Source organism: Amblyraja radiata, chromosome 22, assembly GCF_010909765.2.
Source record: "Amblyraja radiata isolate CabotCenter1 chromosome 22, sAmbRad1.1.pri, whole genome shotgun sequence".
Classification (NCBI taxonomy): domain Eukaryota; kingdom Metazoa; phylum Chordata; class Chondrichthyes; order Rajiformes; family Rajidae; genus Amblyraja; species Amblyraja radiata.
Window position 1 is genome coordinate 28913896 of NC_045977.1, and position 22539 is coordinate 28936434.

At 42.1% G+C, this 22539-nt stretch overlaps 1 protein-coding gene across 4 annotated transcripts in view; it reads right to left on the minus strand.

Moving 5' to 3' along the window:
* lmf1 (lipase maturation factor 1) overlaps positions 1-22539 on the minus strand; it is a 499938-nt gene that overhangs the window by 119383 nt on the left and 358016 nt on the right. For all 4 annotated transcript variants that reach the window (XM_033040858.1, XM_033040856.1, XM_033040857.1 and 1 more), the window contains one exon: positions 22247-22414. In XM_033040858.1, the coding sequence (XP_032896749.1) occupies positions 22247-22414 (168 nt within the window). The remainder of the gene's footprint in view (positions 1-22246; positions 22415-22539) is intronic.

Sequence of the window (22539 nt, forward strand, 5' to 3'; positions counted from 1 at the left end):
TGCAGAAAAGTAACATATAGTTGCCAAAAACAGTGACCAGTGACCAATGGCCAGTTTAATCATGGGAGTAGAAGAGGTTATTTTGCTCACTGTGTCCATGCTGGATAAAAATGGACTTTAATCCTTCTTCCCAGGTGTTGAGCCATAGCCCTGAAGGTCACTTCACTTCAAGTGCTCATCCAAGTGATTTTTTAAATGTGGTGATGTTTTAGGTGCATCTACCACCCTTTCAGGTAGAGCGTTCCAGACCCCCCACTTCTCATTGAGTGAAATAACTTCTCAGCTCCGCTCTAATCCATCGAGCAAATTACATACATTTTTAAATCCCTAGTTATCGATGCCACAGCCAAGAAAAATAAGTCCTTTGTGTTCACCCTGTCTAGGCACCTCATGATTTTATATGTATCAATTAAATCTTTCATCAGCTTCTCTCGCTTCAGAGAAAAATCCAAGACCCAGAAAGTCTCCCCGCATAACTATGATATTTCTGACTTGGCATGGTCTTTGTACAACTGCTTGGCACCCAGTGCAATGATATCACATCCTTCCTGTAGCACATGGTGACCAGAACTCTGTATTACATTCTACTTGTGGCCTAACTAATACCTTTCATGATTCCAGCATGACCTGCCTGCTCTTTGTATTCCATGCTTCAATTAATAAATCAAGTAAACCTAATGACTTTGACACCCTTGCCTACCAGTTTGCCGCATTAAGGGGATTTGTGGACATGTTCATAAGTTTATGTGATCGGAACACAATTAGGCCATTCGACCCATCAAGTCTATTCCGCCATTCAATCATGGCTGATCTATCTTTCCCTCCTAACCAAACCATACTAATCAAAAGCTACCCCAAAGGAACCTTCCAATCCCACAACCTCTCCTTTCATGAAGGACAAGGAAGAATGGCATATAGCAACACCATTATCTCTCAGTCATGAATCATCCTGATCTGGAAATATATTATCGGTCCTTCATCATTGTTGGGTCTAAATGTGGAAACTCTCTTTTCAACAGCACGGTGGGAGATCTTCACCAGAAGGACTACAGTTGTTGAAGAAGGCAGCTCGCCACCACCTTTACAAGGGCAATTAGGCATGGGCAATGAATGGTGATGTTGCCAGCAATGTCCACATTATGAAAAAATAATTCAAAAACTCCCAACATTCCCGTTTCTTTACACGTAATGATTTTTGAAGGAAATATGTTAACTAGGAAATGGAGAGAATCTCCAGAATATTGCAGTGAAGTATTTAACATCAAACCGAAGCAAAAGGGGTCTTGGTTTATCATGTTATACGACATACAGCATCTCAGTGCTCGTTCAGTAATGCGCAGTGGGGTTACCCTAACTTTAATGCCCAATTTTAGAAAGTGACACAAACGGAACAGAAAACACCTCATTACAGATGGAGGGGTTTCTAAGAATTCTAAACCCTTCCACCAGCTCAGTAATGAGCAGGCTGATTTATCACCGCGCTTTCTAAAAAATGTGTGAAAGTGACCTGCTCCAAACAGCTTTTTTTTTAAAAACACCAACGTTTCACGACTGCTGAGGTTATTAGGCTTCAGTTAATCTGGTTCAGACAACCAAAATGACAAACCATGCTCAATGTCCAGTATGACCCTTAAAAAATAAGTGACAAAAGCAATAGTAAGGCATAAAGCAACTTGAATCCACTCCACCATTCAATAGTATCATGGCTGATCCCATCGCCCCACTTTTACATTGAATCACTGTAGCTTTTGTATAGGAAAGAACTGCAGATGCTGGTTTAAATCAAAGGTAGAGACAAATTGCTGGAGTAACTCAGTGGGACAGGCAGCATCTCTGGAGAGAAGGAATGGGCGACGTTTCGGGTCGAAACCCTTCTTCAGACCTTTTGTTTCCCTTAATGGCAAAAAATCTAACCGTCTCAACTTTGAGAGTCAGGTCCATGTCTACAGTCCTCTCAGGTAGAGATAACTAAAGATTTACGATATTGTGTGAAGATATTTCTCCTCATCTCATACCTAAATGGCTGACCCCTTAACCAGAGCCCCCTGGTTGTATATTTTGCAGATAGAGTAAGAAGCATCCAGCATCTGCGCTGTTAATCCCTCTCAGCATCATGAACATCTCACCTCTCATTTTCCTAAACCACTTAATACAAAACAATCTGACTCATTTCCTCCTCGTAACCCCCTAATTTAACTGATTCGAAGATATGTAGGTTCTTCTTCAAGTGCAGAGGACAAAACTGTAAATGAGATTTCAGCCAAGGCCTCAGCAAATGGCACATTGGTTGAATGTCTTTGTTCAGTCTTTATTTTGCCTTCAAGCTCACCTTTTTATTCCTTATAACAACAGTGCTGAGCCCAAGAATTATGACGAGGCTCGGATATTTCCTGGATTACTCACTCCTGAGTAAGTAGGAAATCTGCCTTACATATATCATCCGGTTCCCCTGCAATGTTCAACATATCACTTGCTTTTCCAATAGATTGGTCTTTCTGCATGTTTGTTTTCCATTTCTCATGATCAGCACCCCTCTGTATATCAACTTGACTGGTTTCCCACCATTTAAAAAATACAGGGGCTCACCAGGGTACGAATGTCCTGACATGGAAATTTAATCTAACAAAAATTCTCCCATAAATCTTTTTAAAAATTTACAAGCTAGCAGTAAGAATAATAAAATATTTCACGGTATTCATTATTGACTGAATATTTGTGCCCTGTCTGCTAAGGTCTGCTGTATCTCCCGGTTGTTAACACTTTTAACTCCCTTTCCTATTCCCATATTGACCTTTCTGTCCAGGGCCTCCTCCATTGCCAGAGTGAGGCAAACCCAAACTGGAGGAACAGCACCTCATATTCCACTTGGACAGCTTACAACCCAATGGTTTCAAATGGAATTCTCCAATTTCAAGTAATACCCCTCTATCACATCTCCCTCTTCTGTGCTCCCCCCACCCTCACTTATTTATCCCACTCTCCTACCCCAGTCACCCTGTTCATTTCCCCTCCTTTGTATATTCATCTTCTATCCCCAAATCACTAATTTCCCCGTTATTCCCACTGTCTTCCACCTATATCCCTCCCTCTGGCTTTACATCTCACTCCTGTTCTTTTCTTATCGGACACCCTTTTGTCTCCTTTTCATCTTCATGCTTTGTCACTCTTTCCATCCATCCGCTAATCAACCCCTCCCCCCCCCCCCCCCCCCCCCCCCCCCCCTCCGCAACTCAACTATATCCACCTCTCACTTGCATGGCTTTCCACAAAATGCTGGAGTAACTCAGCGGGACAGGCAGCATCTCTGGAGAGAAGGAATGGGTGACGTTTCGGGTCGAGACCCTTCTTCAGACTTGCTAGGCTTTGTTATTCCCCACATCTCTTTTCCAACTATCTCTCCTGATACTACAATCAGTTTGAGGATGAGTCTTGACCTGAAATGTCACCTGCCCTTGCCCTCCGCGATGGTACCTGACCCAATGAGTTCCTCCAGCACTGTGTATTTCACTCAAGATTCCAGCACCTGCAGTTCCTTGTGTCCCGACATTATATATTCAATTAATGTATTATTGGGTGATTATTCATTTCTGATTTGGGTTACTGTAGAGATTGAACATCTGAGAATACAGAGGAATTGGCTTATGGACATTTCACGAGAATGAAATCTTTACATAACCCAGGGGTTGATGGTATTCTTTTCCTATTCTTCTTACAATTTCCAAAATTATACCTCATCTGTTGCTTTCTTACCCACTTGAAACCTGTCTGCATTATTTTGCAACCCCTTTCAATCCTAACTGCAGCTCACTTTCTCAACTTGGACGACGCATTCTGTTAATGACGTGGATAATAATTGTGAATAATCAAGTCCCGCGTACTAATCATAATGACACCTCTCTGGAAGCAGACTGACAAGATGATCAATTATTTATCCAAATCCACATTCCAAGCAAGAATATCAGAGTAAAGAAAACATGAAAGCAGTGGGAAAGAAGATGAGCAGAGGGGAGAGCAAGAAAACAAACACTGAAGCAAGAGAGGAAAACTCAACAGAGAATACAGCAGAGGTAAGAGGGGGAGAAAGAATGTGGCAGAGAAAGAGAGAGTAATGCCCCCGTCCCGCTTAGGAAACCTGAACGGAAACCTCTGGTGACTTTGTGCCCCACCCAAGGTTTCCTTGCGGTTCCCGGAGGTTCCCGGAGGTTTTTGTCAGTCTCCCTACCTGCTTCCACTACCTGCAACCTCCGGCAACCACCTGCAACCTCCGGGAACCGCACGGAAACCTTGGGTGGGGCGCAAAGTCTCCAGAGGTTTCCGTTCAGGTTTCCTAAGTGGGACAGGGGCATTAGTGAGACAGCAGATGATGCGGGACAGCAGAGAAAATAAAGGGAAAGTATTGTAGAGATAAAATGTGCAAGCGATGAGGAGAAAGTGTGACAGTAAACAGAGGGAAAGGATAAGAGCAGTAAGAAAATATGTAGAGGCAGAGAAAAATGTGTGGCAGCAGAGGATGAAAAACCATGAGAACATATTGGAGAGAGAGAAAGAGGGGAAGAAAGCACAGATGGGGAGAGAGAGAGAGGGAGAGAGAGAGAGAGACTGAAAATGGAAACATCACAGTAAATGTAATTAACTTTTTCTACAATTAGAGGCAGAGTTCTGAAGTTACTGCTAATCCCAGTCAAACTTGAGTCGTGGCAGAAGGCAATGCCTTCAGAAGAAGGCGAAAGGAAAACAGAATGACTTTATTATGTCTTTCTTGTCAAATGTCTTATGGTTATTGAATTGAATTGAACTGAAACACGTGTCATTCGAGCTTTTAGTTTTGACATTTACATATTGTTTAATTAGCTACAAACTCGCAACGAACAAATTTCCGCAGGAGAAAATAATTAATAATGTATGACTTAAACAGTAACAAAACAACTTGTTTTAATTAGCTTATGTCTAGGCCACTCAGGGTGTATTTTGAGAACAAACAGCACCCCAAAAGAATCTGGTTAATGTACTGGTGTCCCAAAGGTTTTGTACATTTAACTAGTAGTTCAGCTACATTTTAATTACCAATAAATTATTATGCACAGCTATCAACAAAAATAGTTGAAGCAACACAGCGTGGTGAGTACACCAGAGCTTCGCTGTATTGTCAGAACGGTAGGACGTGCTTCAATTGCATGATTGCCATTGCAGCAGCCTGTCAAGGGAGTCTCAGAAGTGGAAGCAGGGGAGCCAGTAAAGAGCGAGAGGTGAGTGAGAGAATTTCCAGTAACCTAACTACAGCACGAGTTCATTAAAAAAAACTAAAAAAAACACCTTTCATGCAATGCCACCACTTCGCCTGCCTCCCTGTTGCTGCAAACTGAGCCCTGCAAGCTTACCACTTCATTTCTGTCAGCGTGGACGTCACTGCAGATGCTGCTTGCTGTCCCAATGACTCACGGTGTCCAATCTTCCACCCTGCATCTACCCGCTCACATCCAAAGCAATGCTGCACCTGGTTTAACTTGTCCACCTATACTTGCTAAATCACAATAGCCTCCACTCAGACAGCATTCTCAGTTAAAAATCCTTTATCTCAAAATTCCTTTATTGACCCTACCATCAACTCACCACCCATTTTCTGTATCCATTCCAGCCTTACGGTCCCCTGGATCTCTTTGTTCCACTGATTCTGCTTATTTGTGTTTCTTAATATTTTTATAATTCTATTTCTGGTACTTTTACTTGGCCCTCAACTCCATGAATCTCACCCTCAAACTCTCAACCAATGCTTCTCTAAAACATTTTCAGAACTCCCCCTTTGACTAAACTTGTTGGTTATCTGCCCCGATCTCTCCATCATTCCCTCCCTCGCTCTCTGTGTAACTTCCACGTCAAAATTTACCTAATTCCTCGCATATTACCCTTGTATAAATTGGCAACAATACTTCCTTCCCAATAACTAATGAACACAGGAGCATCTGAAAGCTGTGCGTTCAGTCCCATGCTCTACTTTCTTTATACCAATGACTGCGCAGCTGGACATAGCTCCAGTGCCATCTTTAAATTTGCCGATGATACCCCTGTTATTGGATGTATAATGGCAATTTCTAACTTTTCCAGTGTCTTCTTTATCGTTACCATTACTACACATGTAAGTAGGAGTGATCTTACACAGACCAAAAAGAACAGATCTTCCAGTCATTATTTCCATTGGTTCTTTATTGAAGTAGTTGTACAAACAAAGAGATGAACGTACCAGGTTCTCCTTATTCTCATCCAAGTTGTAGCTTTCTGTTCTCCCCAATCTGGTGAGAACTGTGCACCCTCCACCTCTTGTGCCTGGTATGAATCACTCCCTGTCCCCTAAGCCCATATGTTATGCCCCTCTATACATCAAATGCCCCCCCCCCACCCCCCCAAGTGTCCAAAATAATACTGCTAGAAATATCGAGACAAAATAATATAATATGCCAACAGTAGCTCACCTAAATATAAATGGCTCCTACAGGATGAGTATAGGAGGCAGATTTATAATCTGACGGAATGGTGCCAGAACAGCAATCTTGCTCTCAACGTCAGCAAGATGAAGAAGCCAATGTTGACTTCAGAAGGGGAAACCCGGGATCAAGGAACCTGTCTTAATCGATAGGGTGGCGGTGGGGCGAGTTAGCAGCTTCAAGTTCTTGAGCGTGCTTGCCTCTAAATATCTGACCGGGGCTCAATCGATGAAACCACAAATGAAGCTCATCAATGTCGCACTTCCTTCGAAGATTAAGGAGATTTGGTATGTTGACAAATATGCTATCGAACCTCCACATGTGTACCATAAAGAGCATGCTGACCGGTTGCATCAAAGCCTAGTTGAGCAACTCAAATGCCGAGAAACAAAGGAGACTATAGAGAATGGTAGATACGGCCCAGTTCATCACTGCAACTGATCTTCTCACTAGCAAAGGGATCTATAGGAGGCACTGTCTCAAAAAGGCAGCCAATATCATCGAAAACCCCCAACACCCTGACATACTTTCATTTCCATACTACCATCAGGAAGAACATACAAGAGCATAGGTCTGAGGGCTAACGGAATCAAGGGCTATGGGGAGAATGGAGGAACGGGGTACTGATTTTGGATGATCATATTGAATGGCGGTGCTGGTTCGAAGGGCCGAATGACCTACTACTGCACCTATTTTCTATGTTTCTATGTTTTTATGAAAACTGTGATGACCAGGTTCAAGAACAGACTCTTCCCCGCATCAGTCAGGCTCGTGAGCACTACCCAATAATAACGCAAACATTATGTTATTTTTACTGTATCTTTGACTTCACTACAGATTTCTTTTTATCACGATTGTGTTTACCTACTATTACAAGGCAGCGTAGACGAAGAAACCATTTCAAGTTTCAGGATGGAATGTAGACACAAAATGCTGGAGTTACTCAGCGGGACAGGCAGCATCTCTGGAGAAAAGGAATGGGTGATGTTTCGGGTCGAGACCCTTCTTCAGACTGATGACAGGGTAATGGGCGGGACAGAAATAGAATGTAGTCTGTGACAGTAAGAGTGGGAGAACTGGGAAGGGGAGGGGAGGGGATGGAGAGAGAGGGAAAGCAAGGGCTATTTGAAGTTAGAGAAGTCAATGTTCATACAGCTGGGGTGTAAGCGGTATTCAGGATGAGGCTCCAATGCCTTTTCAGGGAGTGAGCACTGTGCCTGCCTCTCACAAACATGGTCATAGGGTGGGTGCTATGTGTCGGACTGGGATGGTGGTTATGTTCATCTCTTTACTACCTCTTTTCAGCAACAGCAACACAGTAGGCAGACGAAAACTGCCAGAGTTTCAAAATAAAGTAGCGCTGTTGGCAGGAATTTACTGCTGCTGTAACTCCGTAAGCCCACTGCAAACTTTGTCAATTAAATGCTGATTAAGGCAAATCTTATTGGATGTGCCTAATATACCATATAGTTTCTAAAATTTGCTCTGGATTTTGTAATAATTGGAAAACGAGGATAAATAGTAACGAGCAGGGCGTTTGGTAACACTTCAGTCACATATAATGAGTGCTTTAATAATGAGGTGTTTGACTGAAATGAATTACAGAATTCACTTAGTGAGGACCATTAAGCTGCTGCATGAAACCGCGAGGGTAAGTTTTGGAATACAGAAATTATGTTTACCATTTTATATATCAGAATCTTTAACACAAAACAATAGGAGTAACTGATTCCCACTAAGAATCATGAAAACTAACGATCAGAAAATGGCGCAAGAAATGCGCAGGTGTCTGAGCTCAAATTCCTAACATGTACTTGGAACCACCACACTGCCCAACCTTTTTGTCAATACTCCCACATGCAGACATGAGTTAGAACATATACCTACATTTAGCCTATGGGTACATAACAGAAAGATCCCTGTCTGCTCTACTGTCCTGTCACATCTGAGTCTGGGGACAGGTGCACACACACTTGAAAATTATCATCAATAAAATACTGGCTGATCATTAAACATAATTCATGTTCATAAGATCTAGGAGCAGAATAAAGTCAGTCGGCCCATCGTGTATACACCATTCAATCACGACTGATCTATCTTTCCCTCTCAGCTCCATTCACCTGCCTTCACCCCATGTCCCCTGACACCCTAACTAATCAAAGATCTGTCAATCTCCGCCTTGAAAATATCCATCGACATTGCCTCCACAGCCGTCTGTGGCAATGATTTCCACAGATTCACCAACCACTGACTAAATAAACTCCTTCTCAACTCCATTCTAAAGGTATTTCCTTTTATTCTGAGGCTATGGCCTTTGGTCCTAGACTCTCCCACTAGTGGAAATATCCTCTCCACGTTCACTCTATCCAGCCCTTTCACTATTCAGTAAGTTTTGTTGAATAAATAGAAGCAGGAGTCATTCATTCAGTCACTTGGTCCTGTTCTGCTTTTTAACAAGATTCTGACTCTCTAGCTCAACATCAAATTCCTGCACTGGCCCCATGTGCCATGGTTCCCTTAATATCCAACAATCGATTGAACCTGCCCAATACTATTGTTAGCTTGAGTTTCCTACCTTCCTGCAGTGATGAACATTTCCCAAAGGGTGAAATAAAAGTCAGAGAAAAACCTATAGCACCAAGACAAACAGGAATAACAATAAACCGTTCAAGAAGGAACTGCAGATGCTGGAAAATTGAAGGTAGACAAAATTGCTGGAGAAACTCAGCGGGTGCGGCAGCATCTATGGAGCGAAGGAAATAGGCAACATTTCGGGGCGAAACCCTTCTTCAGACTGGAGATCACTCCCCACTCCTAGTATGTTGATGATGGGGGATTTCAGTATTAGTAATGACATTCAATGTTGAGATTAGTTGGGAAGTTTCTATCTTGTTGGAGAAGCCATGATGCCTGCCGATCATAACCCAGAGAAATCTCTTAAAGCACTTCTTTGCCACAAGTCCAAGAGGGAAACTCTGCAGCTCCTTAACCCATTAAAACTACCAAGAGCATTATAAACAAATTGTAAGATGTTTGACATTCGGATAAGAACTATGAAAAGTAAATGTATCATCTCATAATTGTACTGCAAAAGTAGTATTTTAAATCTTAAATTCCATTTATGAGTTTCTCCATCAAGAACAAATTCATTCAGTTCCAGAGAACAACAATGGAGGCTATTGTATGTTGGGTCATTGGATGGATAGATATGATATCACCTCACCTCCATCTGCAGCCATGACATCTGATGGGTTTCAATGAGGCTGCTACTTGCCTTACCCAGAAATAGTTATGCTGACATAATGCTGGTTGGGAGACTTGATAAAGAGCAATTTATAGTTATATTATGTTTCATAACCTTCATGGCTTCACCCTATTCCTGCTTCTTTCTTACACTTCAGTTCAGTTCAGTTAGTTTATTGTCACGTGTACCGAGGTACAGTGAAAAGCTTTTGTTGCATGCCAACCAGTCAGCGGAAAGACAATACATGATTACAATCGAGCCATTTACAGTATATAGATACATGATAAGGGAATAACATTTAGTGCAAGGTAAAGGCAGTAAAGTTCGATCAACGATAGTCCAATAGTCACCAATGAGGTAGACCTTATGTTATTTAAATGGCTAGAAATGTGAAGAGGCTGGAGAAACTTCAATTGACCTCTTTGCAGAAAAGGCTAAGGAGAGGTTCAACTAAAGTGTTGGAAAAATGGAAGAGAATTACTCAGTTGTATAGAGACTATTTCCATTAGCCAGGAGTTCATTAGTCCAATGACACAAAGGTTAATTATTTTCCCGCCCAGTTATTGGCTACTGTCTGAAAGAAAGCTGGAAGTAAGTTTGACAGTAACTTCTAAACTACTTGAAGAGAAAAGATTTGGCAGGTTATGGAAGAGAGTAGAAGAATTATATGGTTAATGGGCCAAATTAGTCATCTCATTCAGAGTGCCAGGATAGGGAGAACGGGCCAAAGGGCCTTCTACTGTACAATACAGTTCTACATTGCCGTCAACTCTGACAGAAGCACTCCCTTTTCATTACCAACATATCACACTTCTCTGTCTGCACAACTTGTTGTAAATCATGAGGCTGTAGGATGTGTCCAGCAGGCCAGACAAAATGAATAAGAAAAAATGAGCAAAAATGATGACTGACAGTAATGTCGAGTTCTGATACAAACAGAAAGAAAGATTGAGCTGCAGAAATTAATATTGAGACCTGCGGGCATTGAGCATAAAGGTGGAGTAGATAGGTTGCAACTGTATAAAAGTTTGATTAGGCCACATTCGGAGTATTGTGTGCAGTTCTAGTCACCACAATAACCTAAGGAAGTGGAGGGTTTGCAGATGGTGCATAAGAGATTCACCAGGATGCTGTCTGGATTGGAGTGTATTCACTATAAGGAAGTCTGAAGAAGGGTCTCGACCCGAAACGTCACCCATTCCTTCTCTCCAGATATGCTGCCTGTCCCGCTAAGTTACTCCAGCATTTTGTGTCTACCTTTAGCTATAAGGAGAAGTTGGGCAAACATAGATAGTTTTCTCTGGAACGTAGAACGTAAGGGACAACCTGACACAGTCATGGTATCATAGTGTCATACAGCGTGGAAACAGGCCCTTTGGCCCAACTTGTCCACACTGACCAACATGTCCCATTTACAGGAGTCCCACTTGCCTGAGTTTGACCCATATCCCTCTAAACATGTCCTGTCCATGTACCTGTCTAATTGCCGCTTAAACGTTGCAATAGTCCCTGGTTAAACTATCTCCTCTGACTGCTCGTTCCATACTTCAATACTCTTCCCTATACCCTTTCCAACTTAACAACATTTTTCCTATAACATGGTGCCTAGAATTGAACGCAATGCTCTAAATGCGGCCTCACAAATGTCTGAGAAAACTGCAACATGACCGCCCAATTTCTATACTTAATACTCTGACTGATGAAGGCCAATTTGTCAAAAAGCCTTTTTGATCACCCCATCTACCTGTGACGCCACCTTCAAGCCACTATGTACCAGCAAGAATGCAATTACTGAGAATGGCTCACCCTGTTCTTTTAGAAAAGAGCGTAAGTGTGAAGCAAACATACGTTTATGACTCAGATTATTCTCAGGGTGATCAAATCTCGAAATGCCCAAAGCCATGCTTATGATGCACACCAAGTACATTGCACTGAATAGTATATACATTATTAATGTTAACAATGTCATCTCTGATGCTCTTTATTCGACAAACCAATTTTCTGCACTCTTTGAGCGACCTAAATTAACTTTCCATTAGGACACGGCTTTGTGCTGCCACTTTAAGTTTTATTTTTTGTGCGTGGTTGATATTGTCTTAAAGCATAACCTTAGCAAAAGGTATGGACGGCACAGTGGTGCAGCAGTAGAGCTGCTGCCTTACAGCGCCGGACATCCGGGTTCGATCCCGACTAAGGGTGCTGTCTGTATGGAGTTTGTACATTCTCCCCGTGACTTTCGTGGGTTTTTGCCGGGATCTCATCTTTCCTCCCACACTCCATAGATGTAGAGGTTTGTAGGTTAATTAGCTTCGTGTAATTATAAATTGTCACTAGTGTGTGTAGGATAGTGTAAATTTACGGGGAGCGCTGGTCGGCATGGACTCGGTGGGCCGAAGGGCCTGTTACCGTCCTGCATCCCAAACTAAACTATACCAAACTAAAGTTTGACAAATATCTGAAACCCCATTTGAGCCTTGGAAAAGCTGAAACAATATCTGCCCATTTGCAGCAACTTAACCTTAAATTATCACATCCTTTGGAGCTTAAGAACTGAACTAGATTTTTCTGCCATTGCCATCAGAGTGGCTTCTATCATATGGCCAATGTTGGTCATGGGAATAGCTAGCTTTGGGAAAGCCTGTAGTTACTGCGATTTTCACTCGTCTTGAACCAACAGCTTGTTGTCTATCCCATGGGATATGGATTAAATAATATGATTTACCACCCCTGTTACACAGATGTCTAAGGGGTTAATATATAGCTTCAGATTCAAAATGAATACAGAATGCACTGTTCTACAATAACCCTGATATTAAGAATCCTTGACCTATCCCAGCATACAGTTTGAAAATGGCCAAGCCTGCAGAAAACATTAACTCCACTGTCAAATCTTCAGACATGTTCTGCTATCAAGAATTACTCCAATGCCACTCAACCTCAAGAGAATCTGTCAAGCTAATGGTAGAATAAGAGAGACAAATTGCTTCATTTGTATCTCTGCTCCTTCACTGTCCTTGAGGCCTCCCAACACCAAATCTCAAATTCACAGAAATAACTGAATCTTCCACAGACAAGCATTTTTGGTCCCCTTTGTCACAAAGGCAAAGAGTTAATTTACTTAGAAATGTGTAGGAAGGACCTGCACATGCTGATTATACACCGAAGATGGACACAAAATGCTGGAGTAACTCAGCGGGACAAGGGTATCTCTGGAGAGAAGGAATGGGTGATGTTTCGGGTCGAGAGCCTTCTTCAGACTGCTTACTTAGATATCCTGGGCTCAGACTGAAATACATCTGTTCTTCACAGAAGGTTTATGTACATTTATACACAGCATCTATCTGTTTTACCTTTATCTCCAACTCCTTACTTGAATGCCAGTTTCCTGTGAAACCTGAATTCAACAAAACGCAATGTCTGCTACTGATCTTTAACATGGAGTAGCATGTTAAACTCTGAACTTGAAAAAGTAACAGCCACATTATTATGTGCAGGAAGGAACTGCAGATGCTGGTTTAAACTGAAGATAGACACCAAATGGTAGAGTAACTCAGCGGGACAGGCAGCATCTCTGTAGAAAAGGAATGGGTGACGTTTTGGGTCGAGACCCTTCTTCAGCCACATTATTATCTTGGGCAAACGTTCATTATTTTGTTGACCACTGGTTTGCTCTTTTTTTTAATGATTTGAGAAGGGAAGAGAGAGGAGATGCTTAAGGCTGAAATGTATATCATAGAAGCACAGTGCACAGGGAAGCACAGAAGCACAGAAATACACACTGTATTTACTATGAGACGCTTCTTGTGACAGAAGTCAACAAATTGCTTACTGCATCCACCTTGGAATTATAGAATACACAACCTCCAGGGTCTAAGCTGCAGAAATACTAAATGTTTGCACCATGCTTCAGTTTTCTCTAATTAAACTGGAGCTTAGACAAAAAAATTATAATCAACATACGGTCCATGCCTTTTAACAATTACATGACAATAACGTATATAATGGTAACTTTTTTCATCTCAATGCAATGTTAGATGGTTGAAATAGAATCCAGTCAACAACATGGCATAACCTATCGGTTTAATAATGAACAGCTTTAGTACTGAAGTTCCTCTTGCTTTCCCACCTTCCCACCTGTATGCTTAGTTACTTAAGAGCAGTGTTTTTTTCTTACTTGCTCTTAACTGTGAAACCTTTCTATCTTTTATCGCTTTTACACTTTGTCAATTGCAGATCAGTGGAGTTAAATTCAACATTGACCAAACAGAGAAAGGAAAATTTATACCAAGTATAGCGGAGTGACATTTCCTACAGGGCAGGTTTGTTGAAAGTAGCCCTGTGGTTTTCTTTTCATCAGGAATACTGCAGGTGTGAGTTATATTATTGAGGTTATATTTCATGAAATTACAGTTCAGCACTTTACTAAGGCACGTTAACAATGTTTGACCAATGATACATTCATTGACCACTCACTATCAAAAGTGTCCACCCAGAAATGACCAATCACAGTATGGAAGTGAGATCGACCGACTGACCAAATGGTGCCAGCACAACAACCTGGCTCTCAACATCAGTAAGACCAAGGAACTGTGGACGTTAGTAGGGGAAGGATGAGGACCCACAATCCTGTTTATATCAACGGGACGATGTTGGAGAGGGTCAATAAATTCAAATTCCTGGGCGTGCATATTTGCGAAGATCTTTCCTGGACCCAGCACATCGATGCAATTGAAAAGAAGGCACATCAGTGACTCTACTTCCTGCGAAGATTACGGAGATTCGGCATGTCGAAGAGGATTCTCCTAAACTTCTACAAGTGCACGGTAGAGAACATTCTGACTGGTTGCATCGTGGCCTGGTTCGGCAACTTGAACGTCCAGGAGCAAAAAAGACCACAAAAAGGTGTGGCCACTGCCCTGTCCATCACCAGCTTTGACCTCCCCACCGTCGAAGGGATCTATCGTAGTAGCTGCCTCAAAATGGCAGCCAAAATCATCAAGGACCCACACCATCCTGGCCACATACTTATCTCACCACTGCCATCAGGAAGAAGGTACAGGAGCCTGCAAACTGTAACTTCCAGGTTCAGGAACAGCTTCTTCCCCACAGCCATCAGGCTATTAAACACAACGAATAAGCTATGAGCTCTGAACTGTAAAAGACTATATTATTATTTGTTATTTGCACCATATTTGTTATTTATTGAACTTTTTCTTTTTTTCCCGTTATATATAATGTTTACATATAAAGTAAAGTATCCTTTATTGTCATTCAAACTTTTGGTTTGACCGAAATTATGTACCTTGCAGTCATGACAGAGAATAAAATAACAGAACACACAATGAACACAGTTTTAACATCCACCACAGTGGGTCTACCAGACACCTCCTCACTGTAATGAAGGCAAAAGTCTTAAAGTCCTTGTCTCTTCCTTCCTTGTTCTCCCTCTGCGTTGAGGCGATCCAGGCTTTCAATGTTGGGTCCCGCGCCGGGTGATGGTTAGTCCCGCGGCCAAATCTGAGCTTCGCAAACGGGCCGGTTCAAACTCCGCGGCCCGGGGCGGACGAAGCTGCCACCCTCCAGTCCAGCGGACGAAGCCGTTGTTGCGGGAGCTCCGGAGACTCGAGGTCGGCCCCTGTTGGAGGCCGCCAGCTCCGCGATTAAGCCTCAGCGCAGACGGAGACAGAGACGGAGATACGACAAAGAAAAGGTCGCATGCCCTCGAAGGAAGAGACTAAAACAAGTTTCACCCGCCCCCCACACATACACAACTAAAAATAAACTAAAACATACGTCCAACAAGACAAAAGAAAACAAAAAAAAAGAAAAAGACAGACGGACTGCAGCTGCTTGGGCAACGCCGCCACTTCCGTATTCACATATTCACATATTCTGTTGTGCTGCAGCAAGTAATAATTTCATTGTCCCGTCCAGGACATATGACAATACAACACACTTGACTCTTGACTCTTGATGAGGTTAACCGCAGATAAGGCAGGAAATTCCTGACAGGGTAGGATTCGGATGTCTTTAGTACTTTCCAGGCTGAATCACCAGCGGCAATTTCAGAACAACACAAACAAGGCATGCGTGGTGATTTTAGAAATCCAGCACTCTTGAAAGCTCACAATTCAAAGCGACCTTGTTCCGAGAAATGATGTAAGCAGGAAGCAGAAACATAGTGCAGCAGGTAGAGCGGCTGCCTTGCAACTCCAGCCGCCGACTTCAGATGCTTACTATGTAGAGTTTGCATGTTCTCCCTGAGCCTACATGCGCTTCCTCCGGTTGCTCCAGTTTTCCTGCTACATGGCACCGCCTGTGGGTTGGTGTAGATTAATTGGCCACTGTAAATTTCCCCTGATGTGTAGATGAGAGGCAGAATCAGGGGTGTGTGTTAAGTATAGGATATGGGAAAGAATACAATGAGATGAGTGGAAGATTAGACTAAATGGTTTGCTGACGGTTGGCATGTATTTGGTGGGTGAAGGAGCTCTATACGTATCTCTATAACCCATAATTTGCTGTGCATTAATATTAATGGATGCCTTGAATCACAGCTTCAAGACATCTTAAAGCACTCTGTAGTCAATTAAGCATCTTTGATGTGTAGACAATGTGGCAATTACAGAAACACCATAGACAATCTGCACATCGGCAAATTCCCACAAATAGCAATATGAAAACGGCCAGTTGCGTGTTTTAATCATCTGCTTCCACCTAACATGCACAAACATTACAGCCTCTATCCCACCCCCTTCTCACGTACTTCTATGGACTGGCAATCGTTCCTCATCACCCTCAGTTTTGAACCAAAGTGTTCACTTATACCTTTTTCCCCACTGATACTACTTGGTTTAACATCACAATTGATAAACAGGACTCCTGGCAGTGCAGCACTTCCCAGTGTTCACAACTACATGCACTACTGCTGTAATGCAGACCGTTGCCATAATGCGTCACTAAGAATGTGCTGCACTGGAGCATCAGTCTGGAAAATGGTGCTCATTCTTCTGATGTAGGATCTAAATCAAAGCTAGGATGGTAACATTGTACTAATGTGTCCTCAGACCCTTTTGCAAGCAAAGTGCACCTAAAAAGGCCATTGAAGAAAATTCCATTGGAAACATCTGAGCAGGACCAGCCTACTGGATAGACCAAGTTAAACATTTCTCTTCTACAGAAAACTAATTTGTTACTAAACTTTTTCACAATTCTGACAAACTCTCAGACCAGAAACATTATCTGTTTCTTCAGATACAGTCTGAAGAAGAGTCTCAAGCTGAAACATTCTTATTCCTTATCTCCTGGGACCTGACCCGCTGAGTGACTCCAGTATTTTGTGTCTATCTTCAGTGTAAACCAGCATCGGCAGTTCCTTCCTGCAATTTAACTGATTCGCTTTCCACAGATGCTGCCTGACCTGCTGAACATATCCAGCATTTTCTGTTTTATAGTCTATGGTTAAAAAGCCACTGCCACGTGGTACGTACACAAAATATTGTTTTCCTTTTACGTTGATGTTCCTGCACCATTTGTGGGGCATCATCATTTTCTGTGCAACAGTGAATATACCAGGAAACATAGAAACATAGAAAATAGGTGCAGGAGTAGGGCATTTGGCCCTTCGAGCCTGCAACGCCATTCAATATGATCATGGCTGATCATCCAACTCAGTATCCTGTACCTGCTTTCTCTCCATACCCCCTGATCCCTTTAGCCACAAGGGCCACATCTAACTCCCTCTTAAATATAGCCAATGAACTGGCCTCGACTACATTCTGTGGCAGAGAATTCCAGAGATTCACCACTCTCTGTGTGTGAAAGCATTTTACATTGTCCTCCAGTTGCCAAATTACTTTTCAATTGTACTAATTGTTGATAAACTACAAGTACAGCAACAGCCTGAACATGTTGGCAACCAGGATACTTTACACGTTAGCATGTTTTGGGGCAAACGTGTGAGAAAATGGAAGCATCTATTGGGAATTTGGAGATGGAGACTGGTCTGTGTCCCTTTCGTTACTTGAATAATGCTGCACTGAAGATCATCGCACAGCTAATTGGTATGTTGATCTTCTCATCCAGATTGATAAAATATGTTCACACAGCTGTGCATTAGAAGCTCAAATCTGTAGGACCTCACTCACAAGTATCACAAAATATGTCAGAAATATGTGCAACACGATAAGCTCACTATTCAGAACTTCTGATGAAACTAATATTCTTGGCTTGTATTCACAAGAAATATACAAGATTCATGGCTGATGTGACTTAGGCATTAAAAATTAAGAATTTGATAGGTTATTTATCTCTATGGAGAATAGAAAGGGGGGTATATTGAGAAGAAGGAGAAAGGAAATATCACCGGGTGATTGAGGAACGAGACTGTAATTGCTTCGTAATTACCAGTGAACCTGGTACTGGACCTGGAATTCACTCCACAAAATAATTGAATTCTCAGAGTGAAAAGAAGCTTTTAAGACCGAGAATTGGTTGTATTAGCGTATCGTGGTATATTCAGAAAATAATTTCTAAATGGAGGACAGGGACACATCAGCCAGGATCTATCTGTACAGCAAAGTTGACTTCAGGGCTATTCGACTCGGAATGTGGCACTTTGTTTCATTTTGTGGAATTTATTTCTTGCCACTGAAGTCAACTGCCTCGAAATTCAATCTCAGCTTGCTGCTTTTTCCAGCAATATGCAATTGAAAACAGATCCTTCATGGAGTAAAATGGTATAATGACAATTTTCAGGTCATTTTGCGTCACTCAGGAAATTCAATTGTGCACTTCTGGGGTCAATCACCCTTGCATCTTTGAAGCAATTTCCTCATCAGGTGCACATTAGCTGTTGTCATCCCTCATGTAACACTTCTTTTAGAGAGACCTCTATCCAGAAAAAAACATCATCGGAAACTTCTTGTACAAACATATTTTAATAGCGCATAACTATGTTAGGGTTATTCTATGATATATATCGCTTGTACATCTTTCAATCTTTGGGACCTTATCTCATTCTCTGTCCTGACTCCAATCCTAAGACACATTAAGACCCCTAATGACACATCCCCACACCTGAGCCATTTCTGGCCTCTATATCTATTGCCCCTCTTTACCCAATTCCAAATCACATTGCCCACCGACCCTAACTGTACCCAACAATGTACATGCCTTGTCCTTGGGTGCAACCAAGATGGATGGCAAGGAGTCCACAACAACCAGTCATTAGCATCCATCTACAATGGCAGGCTAGGCTTGTTTGGGTGTACTAATAATAATAATAATGGATGGGATTTATATAGCGCCTTTCTAGAATACTCAAGGCGCTTTACATCGCATTATTCATACACTCCTCAGTCACACTCGGTGGTGGTGAGCTACTTCTGTAGCCACAGCTGCCCTGGGGCAGACTGACGGAACCGTGGCTGCTAATCTGCGCCTACGGCCCCTCCGACCACCACCAATCACTCACACACATTCACACACAGGCAAAGGTGGGTGAAGTGTCTTGCCCAAGGACACAACTGAGTTTCCAATATAGTTATTTCACATATCCCAAACACATTTATCACACAAGAGAACTGATTGAAAACTCAGGATTTTGTATGAAAATAGTACTGTTCATAGCCAAAATATTTGACTTCAGAAGTGACGAGCATGCTATCCTTCACGAAAAGGAAAGGAACACAGGCAATAGTTGAGATATCTAGCATGGAAACTCTGAGTTTTAATTCTACTGCCACTGCACCTCCTTGGCTCCAAAATGTTGTATGCAGCAAAAGGCAGAAAAATTGAAACATCATGTTTCCCTACATTGATAGTGTTGATGTAAACGCAGGAACAAATCGAGCTCAGTGCTCTATGTAAACCATGGCGCTTCTATAGTTTCTTCCCCTGCACCATGATCTGACAGTGAATGCACCAGGAGTGTGAAAGCAGCATTACATTGGCCTCCAGTTGCCAAATGAGTTCAATTGATCGAACAAAATGCTCGACAGCCATAAATACAATTCATGATGTGTCATCATTGCGGATTGTTTGAAATGAAGAAGCTAATCTGTGATCAACAAACAACAATATGGAAATAACCTGATAACTTGCTTCAGATGGGACAAGTACTAATCAGGACACCATGGTTAACTCCTCCGATCTTCAAAATAATTTCATGAGAGCTTTTACGTCCACTTTAGAAGATAGATAAAACTTCCATTTAACATCTTACGGAATGCCAAAGAGCTACACTGTGATCATGCCAGATATTTAGTGCTCAATAATGGTCCCCCAGTGTATTTAGCCATGAGCATGGGTTGCAAATCCGACCCTTATTCTGTGCAGATCTTAACAAAGAAATGAAAAGAAAAATCACGCTGCTTTCAGCTTTCGTGCACATCTCAGCAAGTATTGCAGTTGAGCGATAGAAATAATATGACCTTCTTAACAGAGAGGTGAAATGAAAGAAATTACTTAGGTTTAAGAAAGAACTGCAGATGCTGGAAAAATCGAAGGTAGACAAAAATGCTGGAGAAACTCAGCGGGTGAGGCAGCATCTATGGAGCGAAGGAATAGATGACATTTCGGGTCGAGACCCTTCTTCAGTACTTGGGTACTGTTTTCTCTGCTGGATAGCTGTCATGTAAGAATATTAAAGAACAGAGGGACAGGCTCAATGGTAGTCAATCCCCGAGGCAATACTTCACTCTTCAATCTCTTCCCTCTCACCTTAAGCCTATGCCTCTGGTTTTATAATCTTCTGCCCTGGGAAAAATGCCGTGGGTGTCCTCTTTATCCATGCCCCTCGTGATTTTGATTACCTCACGAAGGTCAAGCACAAAAAAAACAGCCAAGTAGAGGAAGCAACAACAAACTAGAAACGTGTGCAAAGTTACAACATTGGTCTATGCATTTTTTTCCACGACAGAGATCAAAGGTGGACTTTGGTGTAGTTCTTCAATTGAAAGAGTACATACTGTAGAGCCTGTTGCGGCATGGTGGCGTAGCGGTAGAGTTACTGCCTTACAGCGCCAGAGACCCGGGTTTGATCCTGCTTGTCTATACGGAGTTTGTACGTTCTCCTCGTGACCGTGTGGGTTTTCTCCGAGATCTTCGGTTTTCTCCCACACTCCAAAGACGTACAGGTTTGTCCGTTAATTGGCTTGGTTCAGATGTAAAATTGTCCCTAGCGTATATAGGACAGTGCTAACGTGCGGGAATCGCTGGTCGGCGCGGACACGGTGGGCTGAAGGGACTGTATCCTGGCTGTATCTCTAAACTAACAACAAAATAAACTAGAGTCATAGATCTATATAGCAAGGAAAGAGGCCCTTTGGCCTGCCTTGAACATGCTGATCAAGCTGCCATACTGGGCCAGTCCCATTTCCCTGCATTTGGCCCATGGCTCACTGAAATCCTATCCTTATATTCATATATAAAGGATAGCACAGTGGTGCAGCTGTTAGGGCTGCTGCCTCATAGCGCCAGAGACCCATATTCAATCCTGACCTCTGCGTGAAGTTTACATCGTCTCCGTGACCACATAGGTCTCTCTGTTTTCCTCCCACATCCCAAAAACATGCAGTCTTGTAGGTTAAATGGCCTCTGGAAAATGCCACTAGTGTGTAACATAGTGTGAAATAGTGTGAACGTGTACTTCTAAAACTAAAGAAACTAAATCTACATCTGCCTGTCATAACTGTATCTGCTTCTATAGCTTCGTCCGCCATCTCATTCCAGATCCAGGTTACTTTCTGAGTGGAAACGTTGTCCTGGAGGTCACATTTAAATCTCTCCTCTCTCAACTTAAACATATGCCCTTTGTTTTATAATCTTCTACCCCAGGAAAAGACTGTGAGTGGTCCTTGTATCCATGTCCCTCATTATCTTGAATACCTTAATAAGGTCATGTCTCAGCCTATGCTCCAAAAGAAAAGTTCTAGCCTATCCAGTCACTCCCTATAACTCAAGCCTGCAAGCCCAAATAACATCTTGGTGAATCTCTTCTCCATCCTTGCCAATTTAATGATATCTTTCCTGTGGCTGGACCAGAACAGAGGATGGTTCCACTTGGTGGAATCCAAATCCTTGGGGCACAGATACAGGAATCAATAAATCACCCTCCTATTTCAGAAAAAATGTGGTGAGAAAATGTATAATTGCATAGAACAGCATAGATTAATTTAAATGAAATAGGACCTGAAGGATATGCTCATGCTATGAATTAAAATGGGGTTAAAAAGTGTGGGACATTAACTTAGGCAAATATCAGTTGAGCCAAGTACCCATTTTTCTGCTTCACCTTCTATGTTATAACCCAACAAATATTGCCACTTCATGGGAGATGATTACAAATCAAAAACACCAGAAGTGAATCTGCTGAATTTTGTGGACAATTGTAAAGTACACTGTGGCAGTAGGACAGTAGTCAGGTGCATAGAGCATCTTCCATCTTCAATGTTTTTATTTTTCTAAAGATCTTTGTTGAAATATCTATGAGGAATTGAATAAAAGGAAAATCCAATCCTACCTGGAAAAGGATCTGCAGAATTCCGTGGATCGCACACATCCGGCGCCCCATAAGCAGGAAAAACGGAACAATAAGCTCAACAAAATGGTTGACCAGAACCTCAAAGCTGTGGAACCACCATGGACATCCATGCATGTAATACGCAATTGGATTAGGCACAGGCTGAGTCTGAAATAAATTGGAAATAAAAGTTGATTAATAATGAACAAACTGATTTTGATAGCAGAATTGGCTACGCAATAGGTTATCTTTCATGGTAAAATGTTGTGGGAAGTTTATCCAATGCTCCTTTT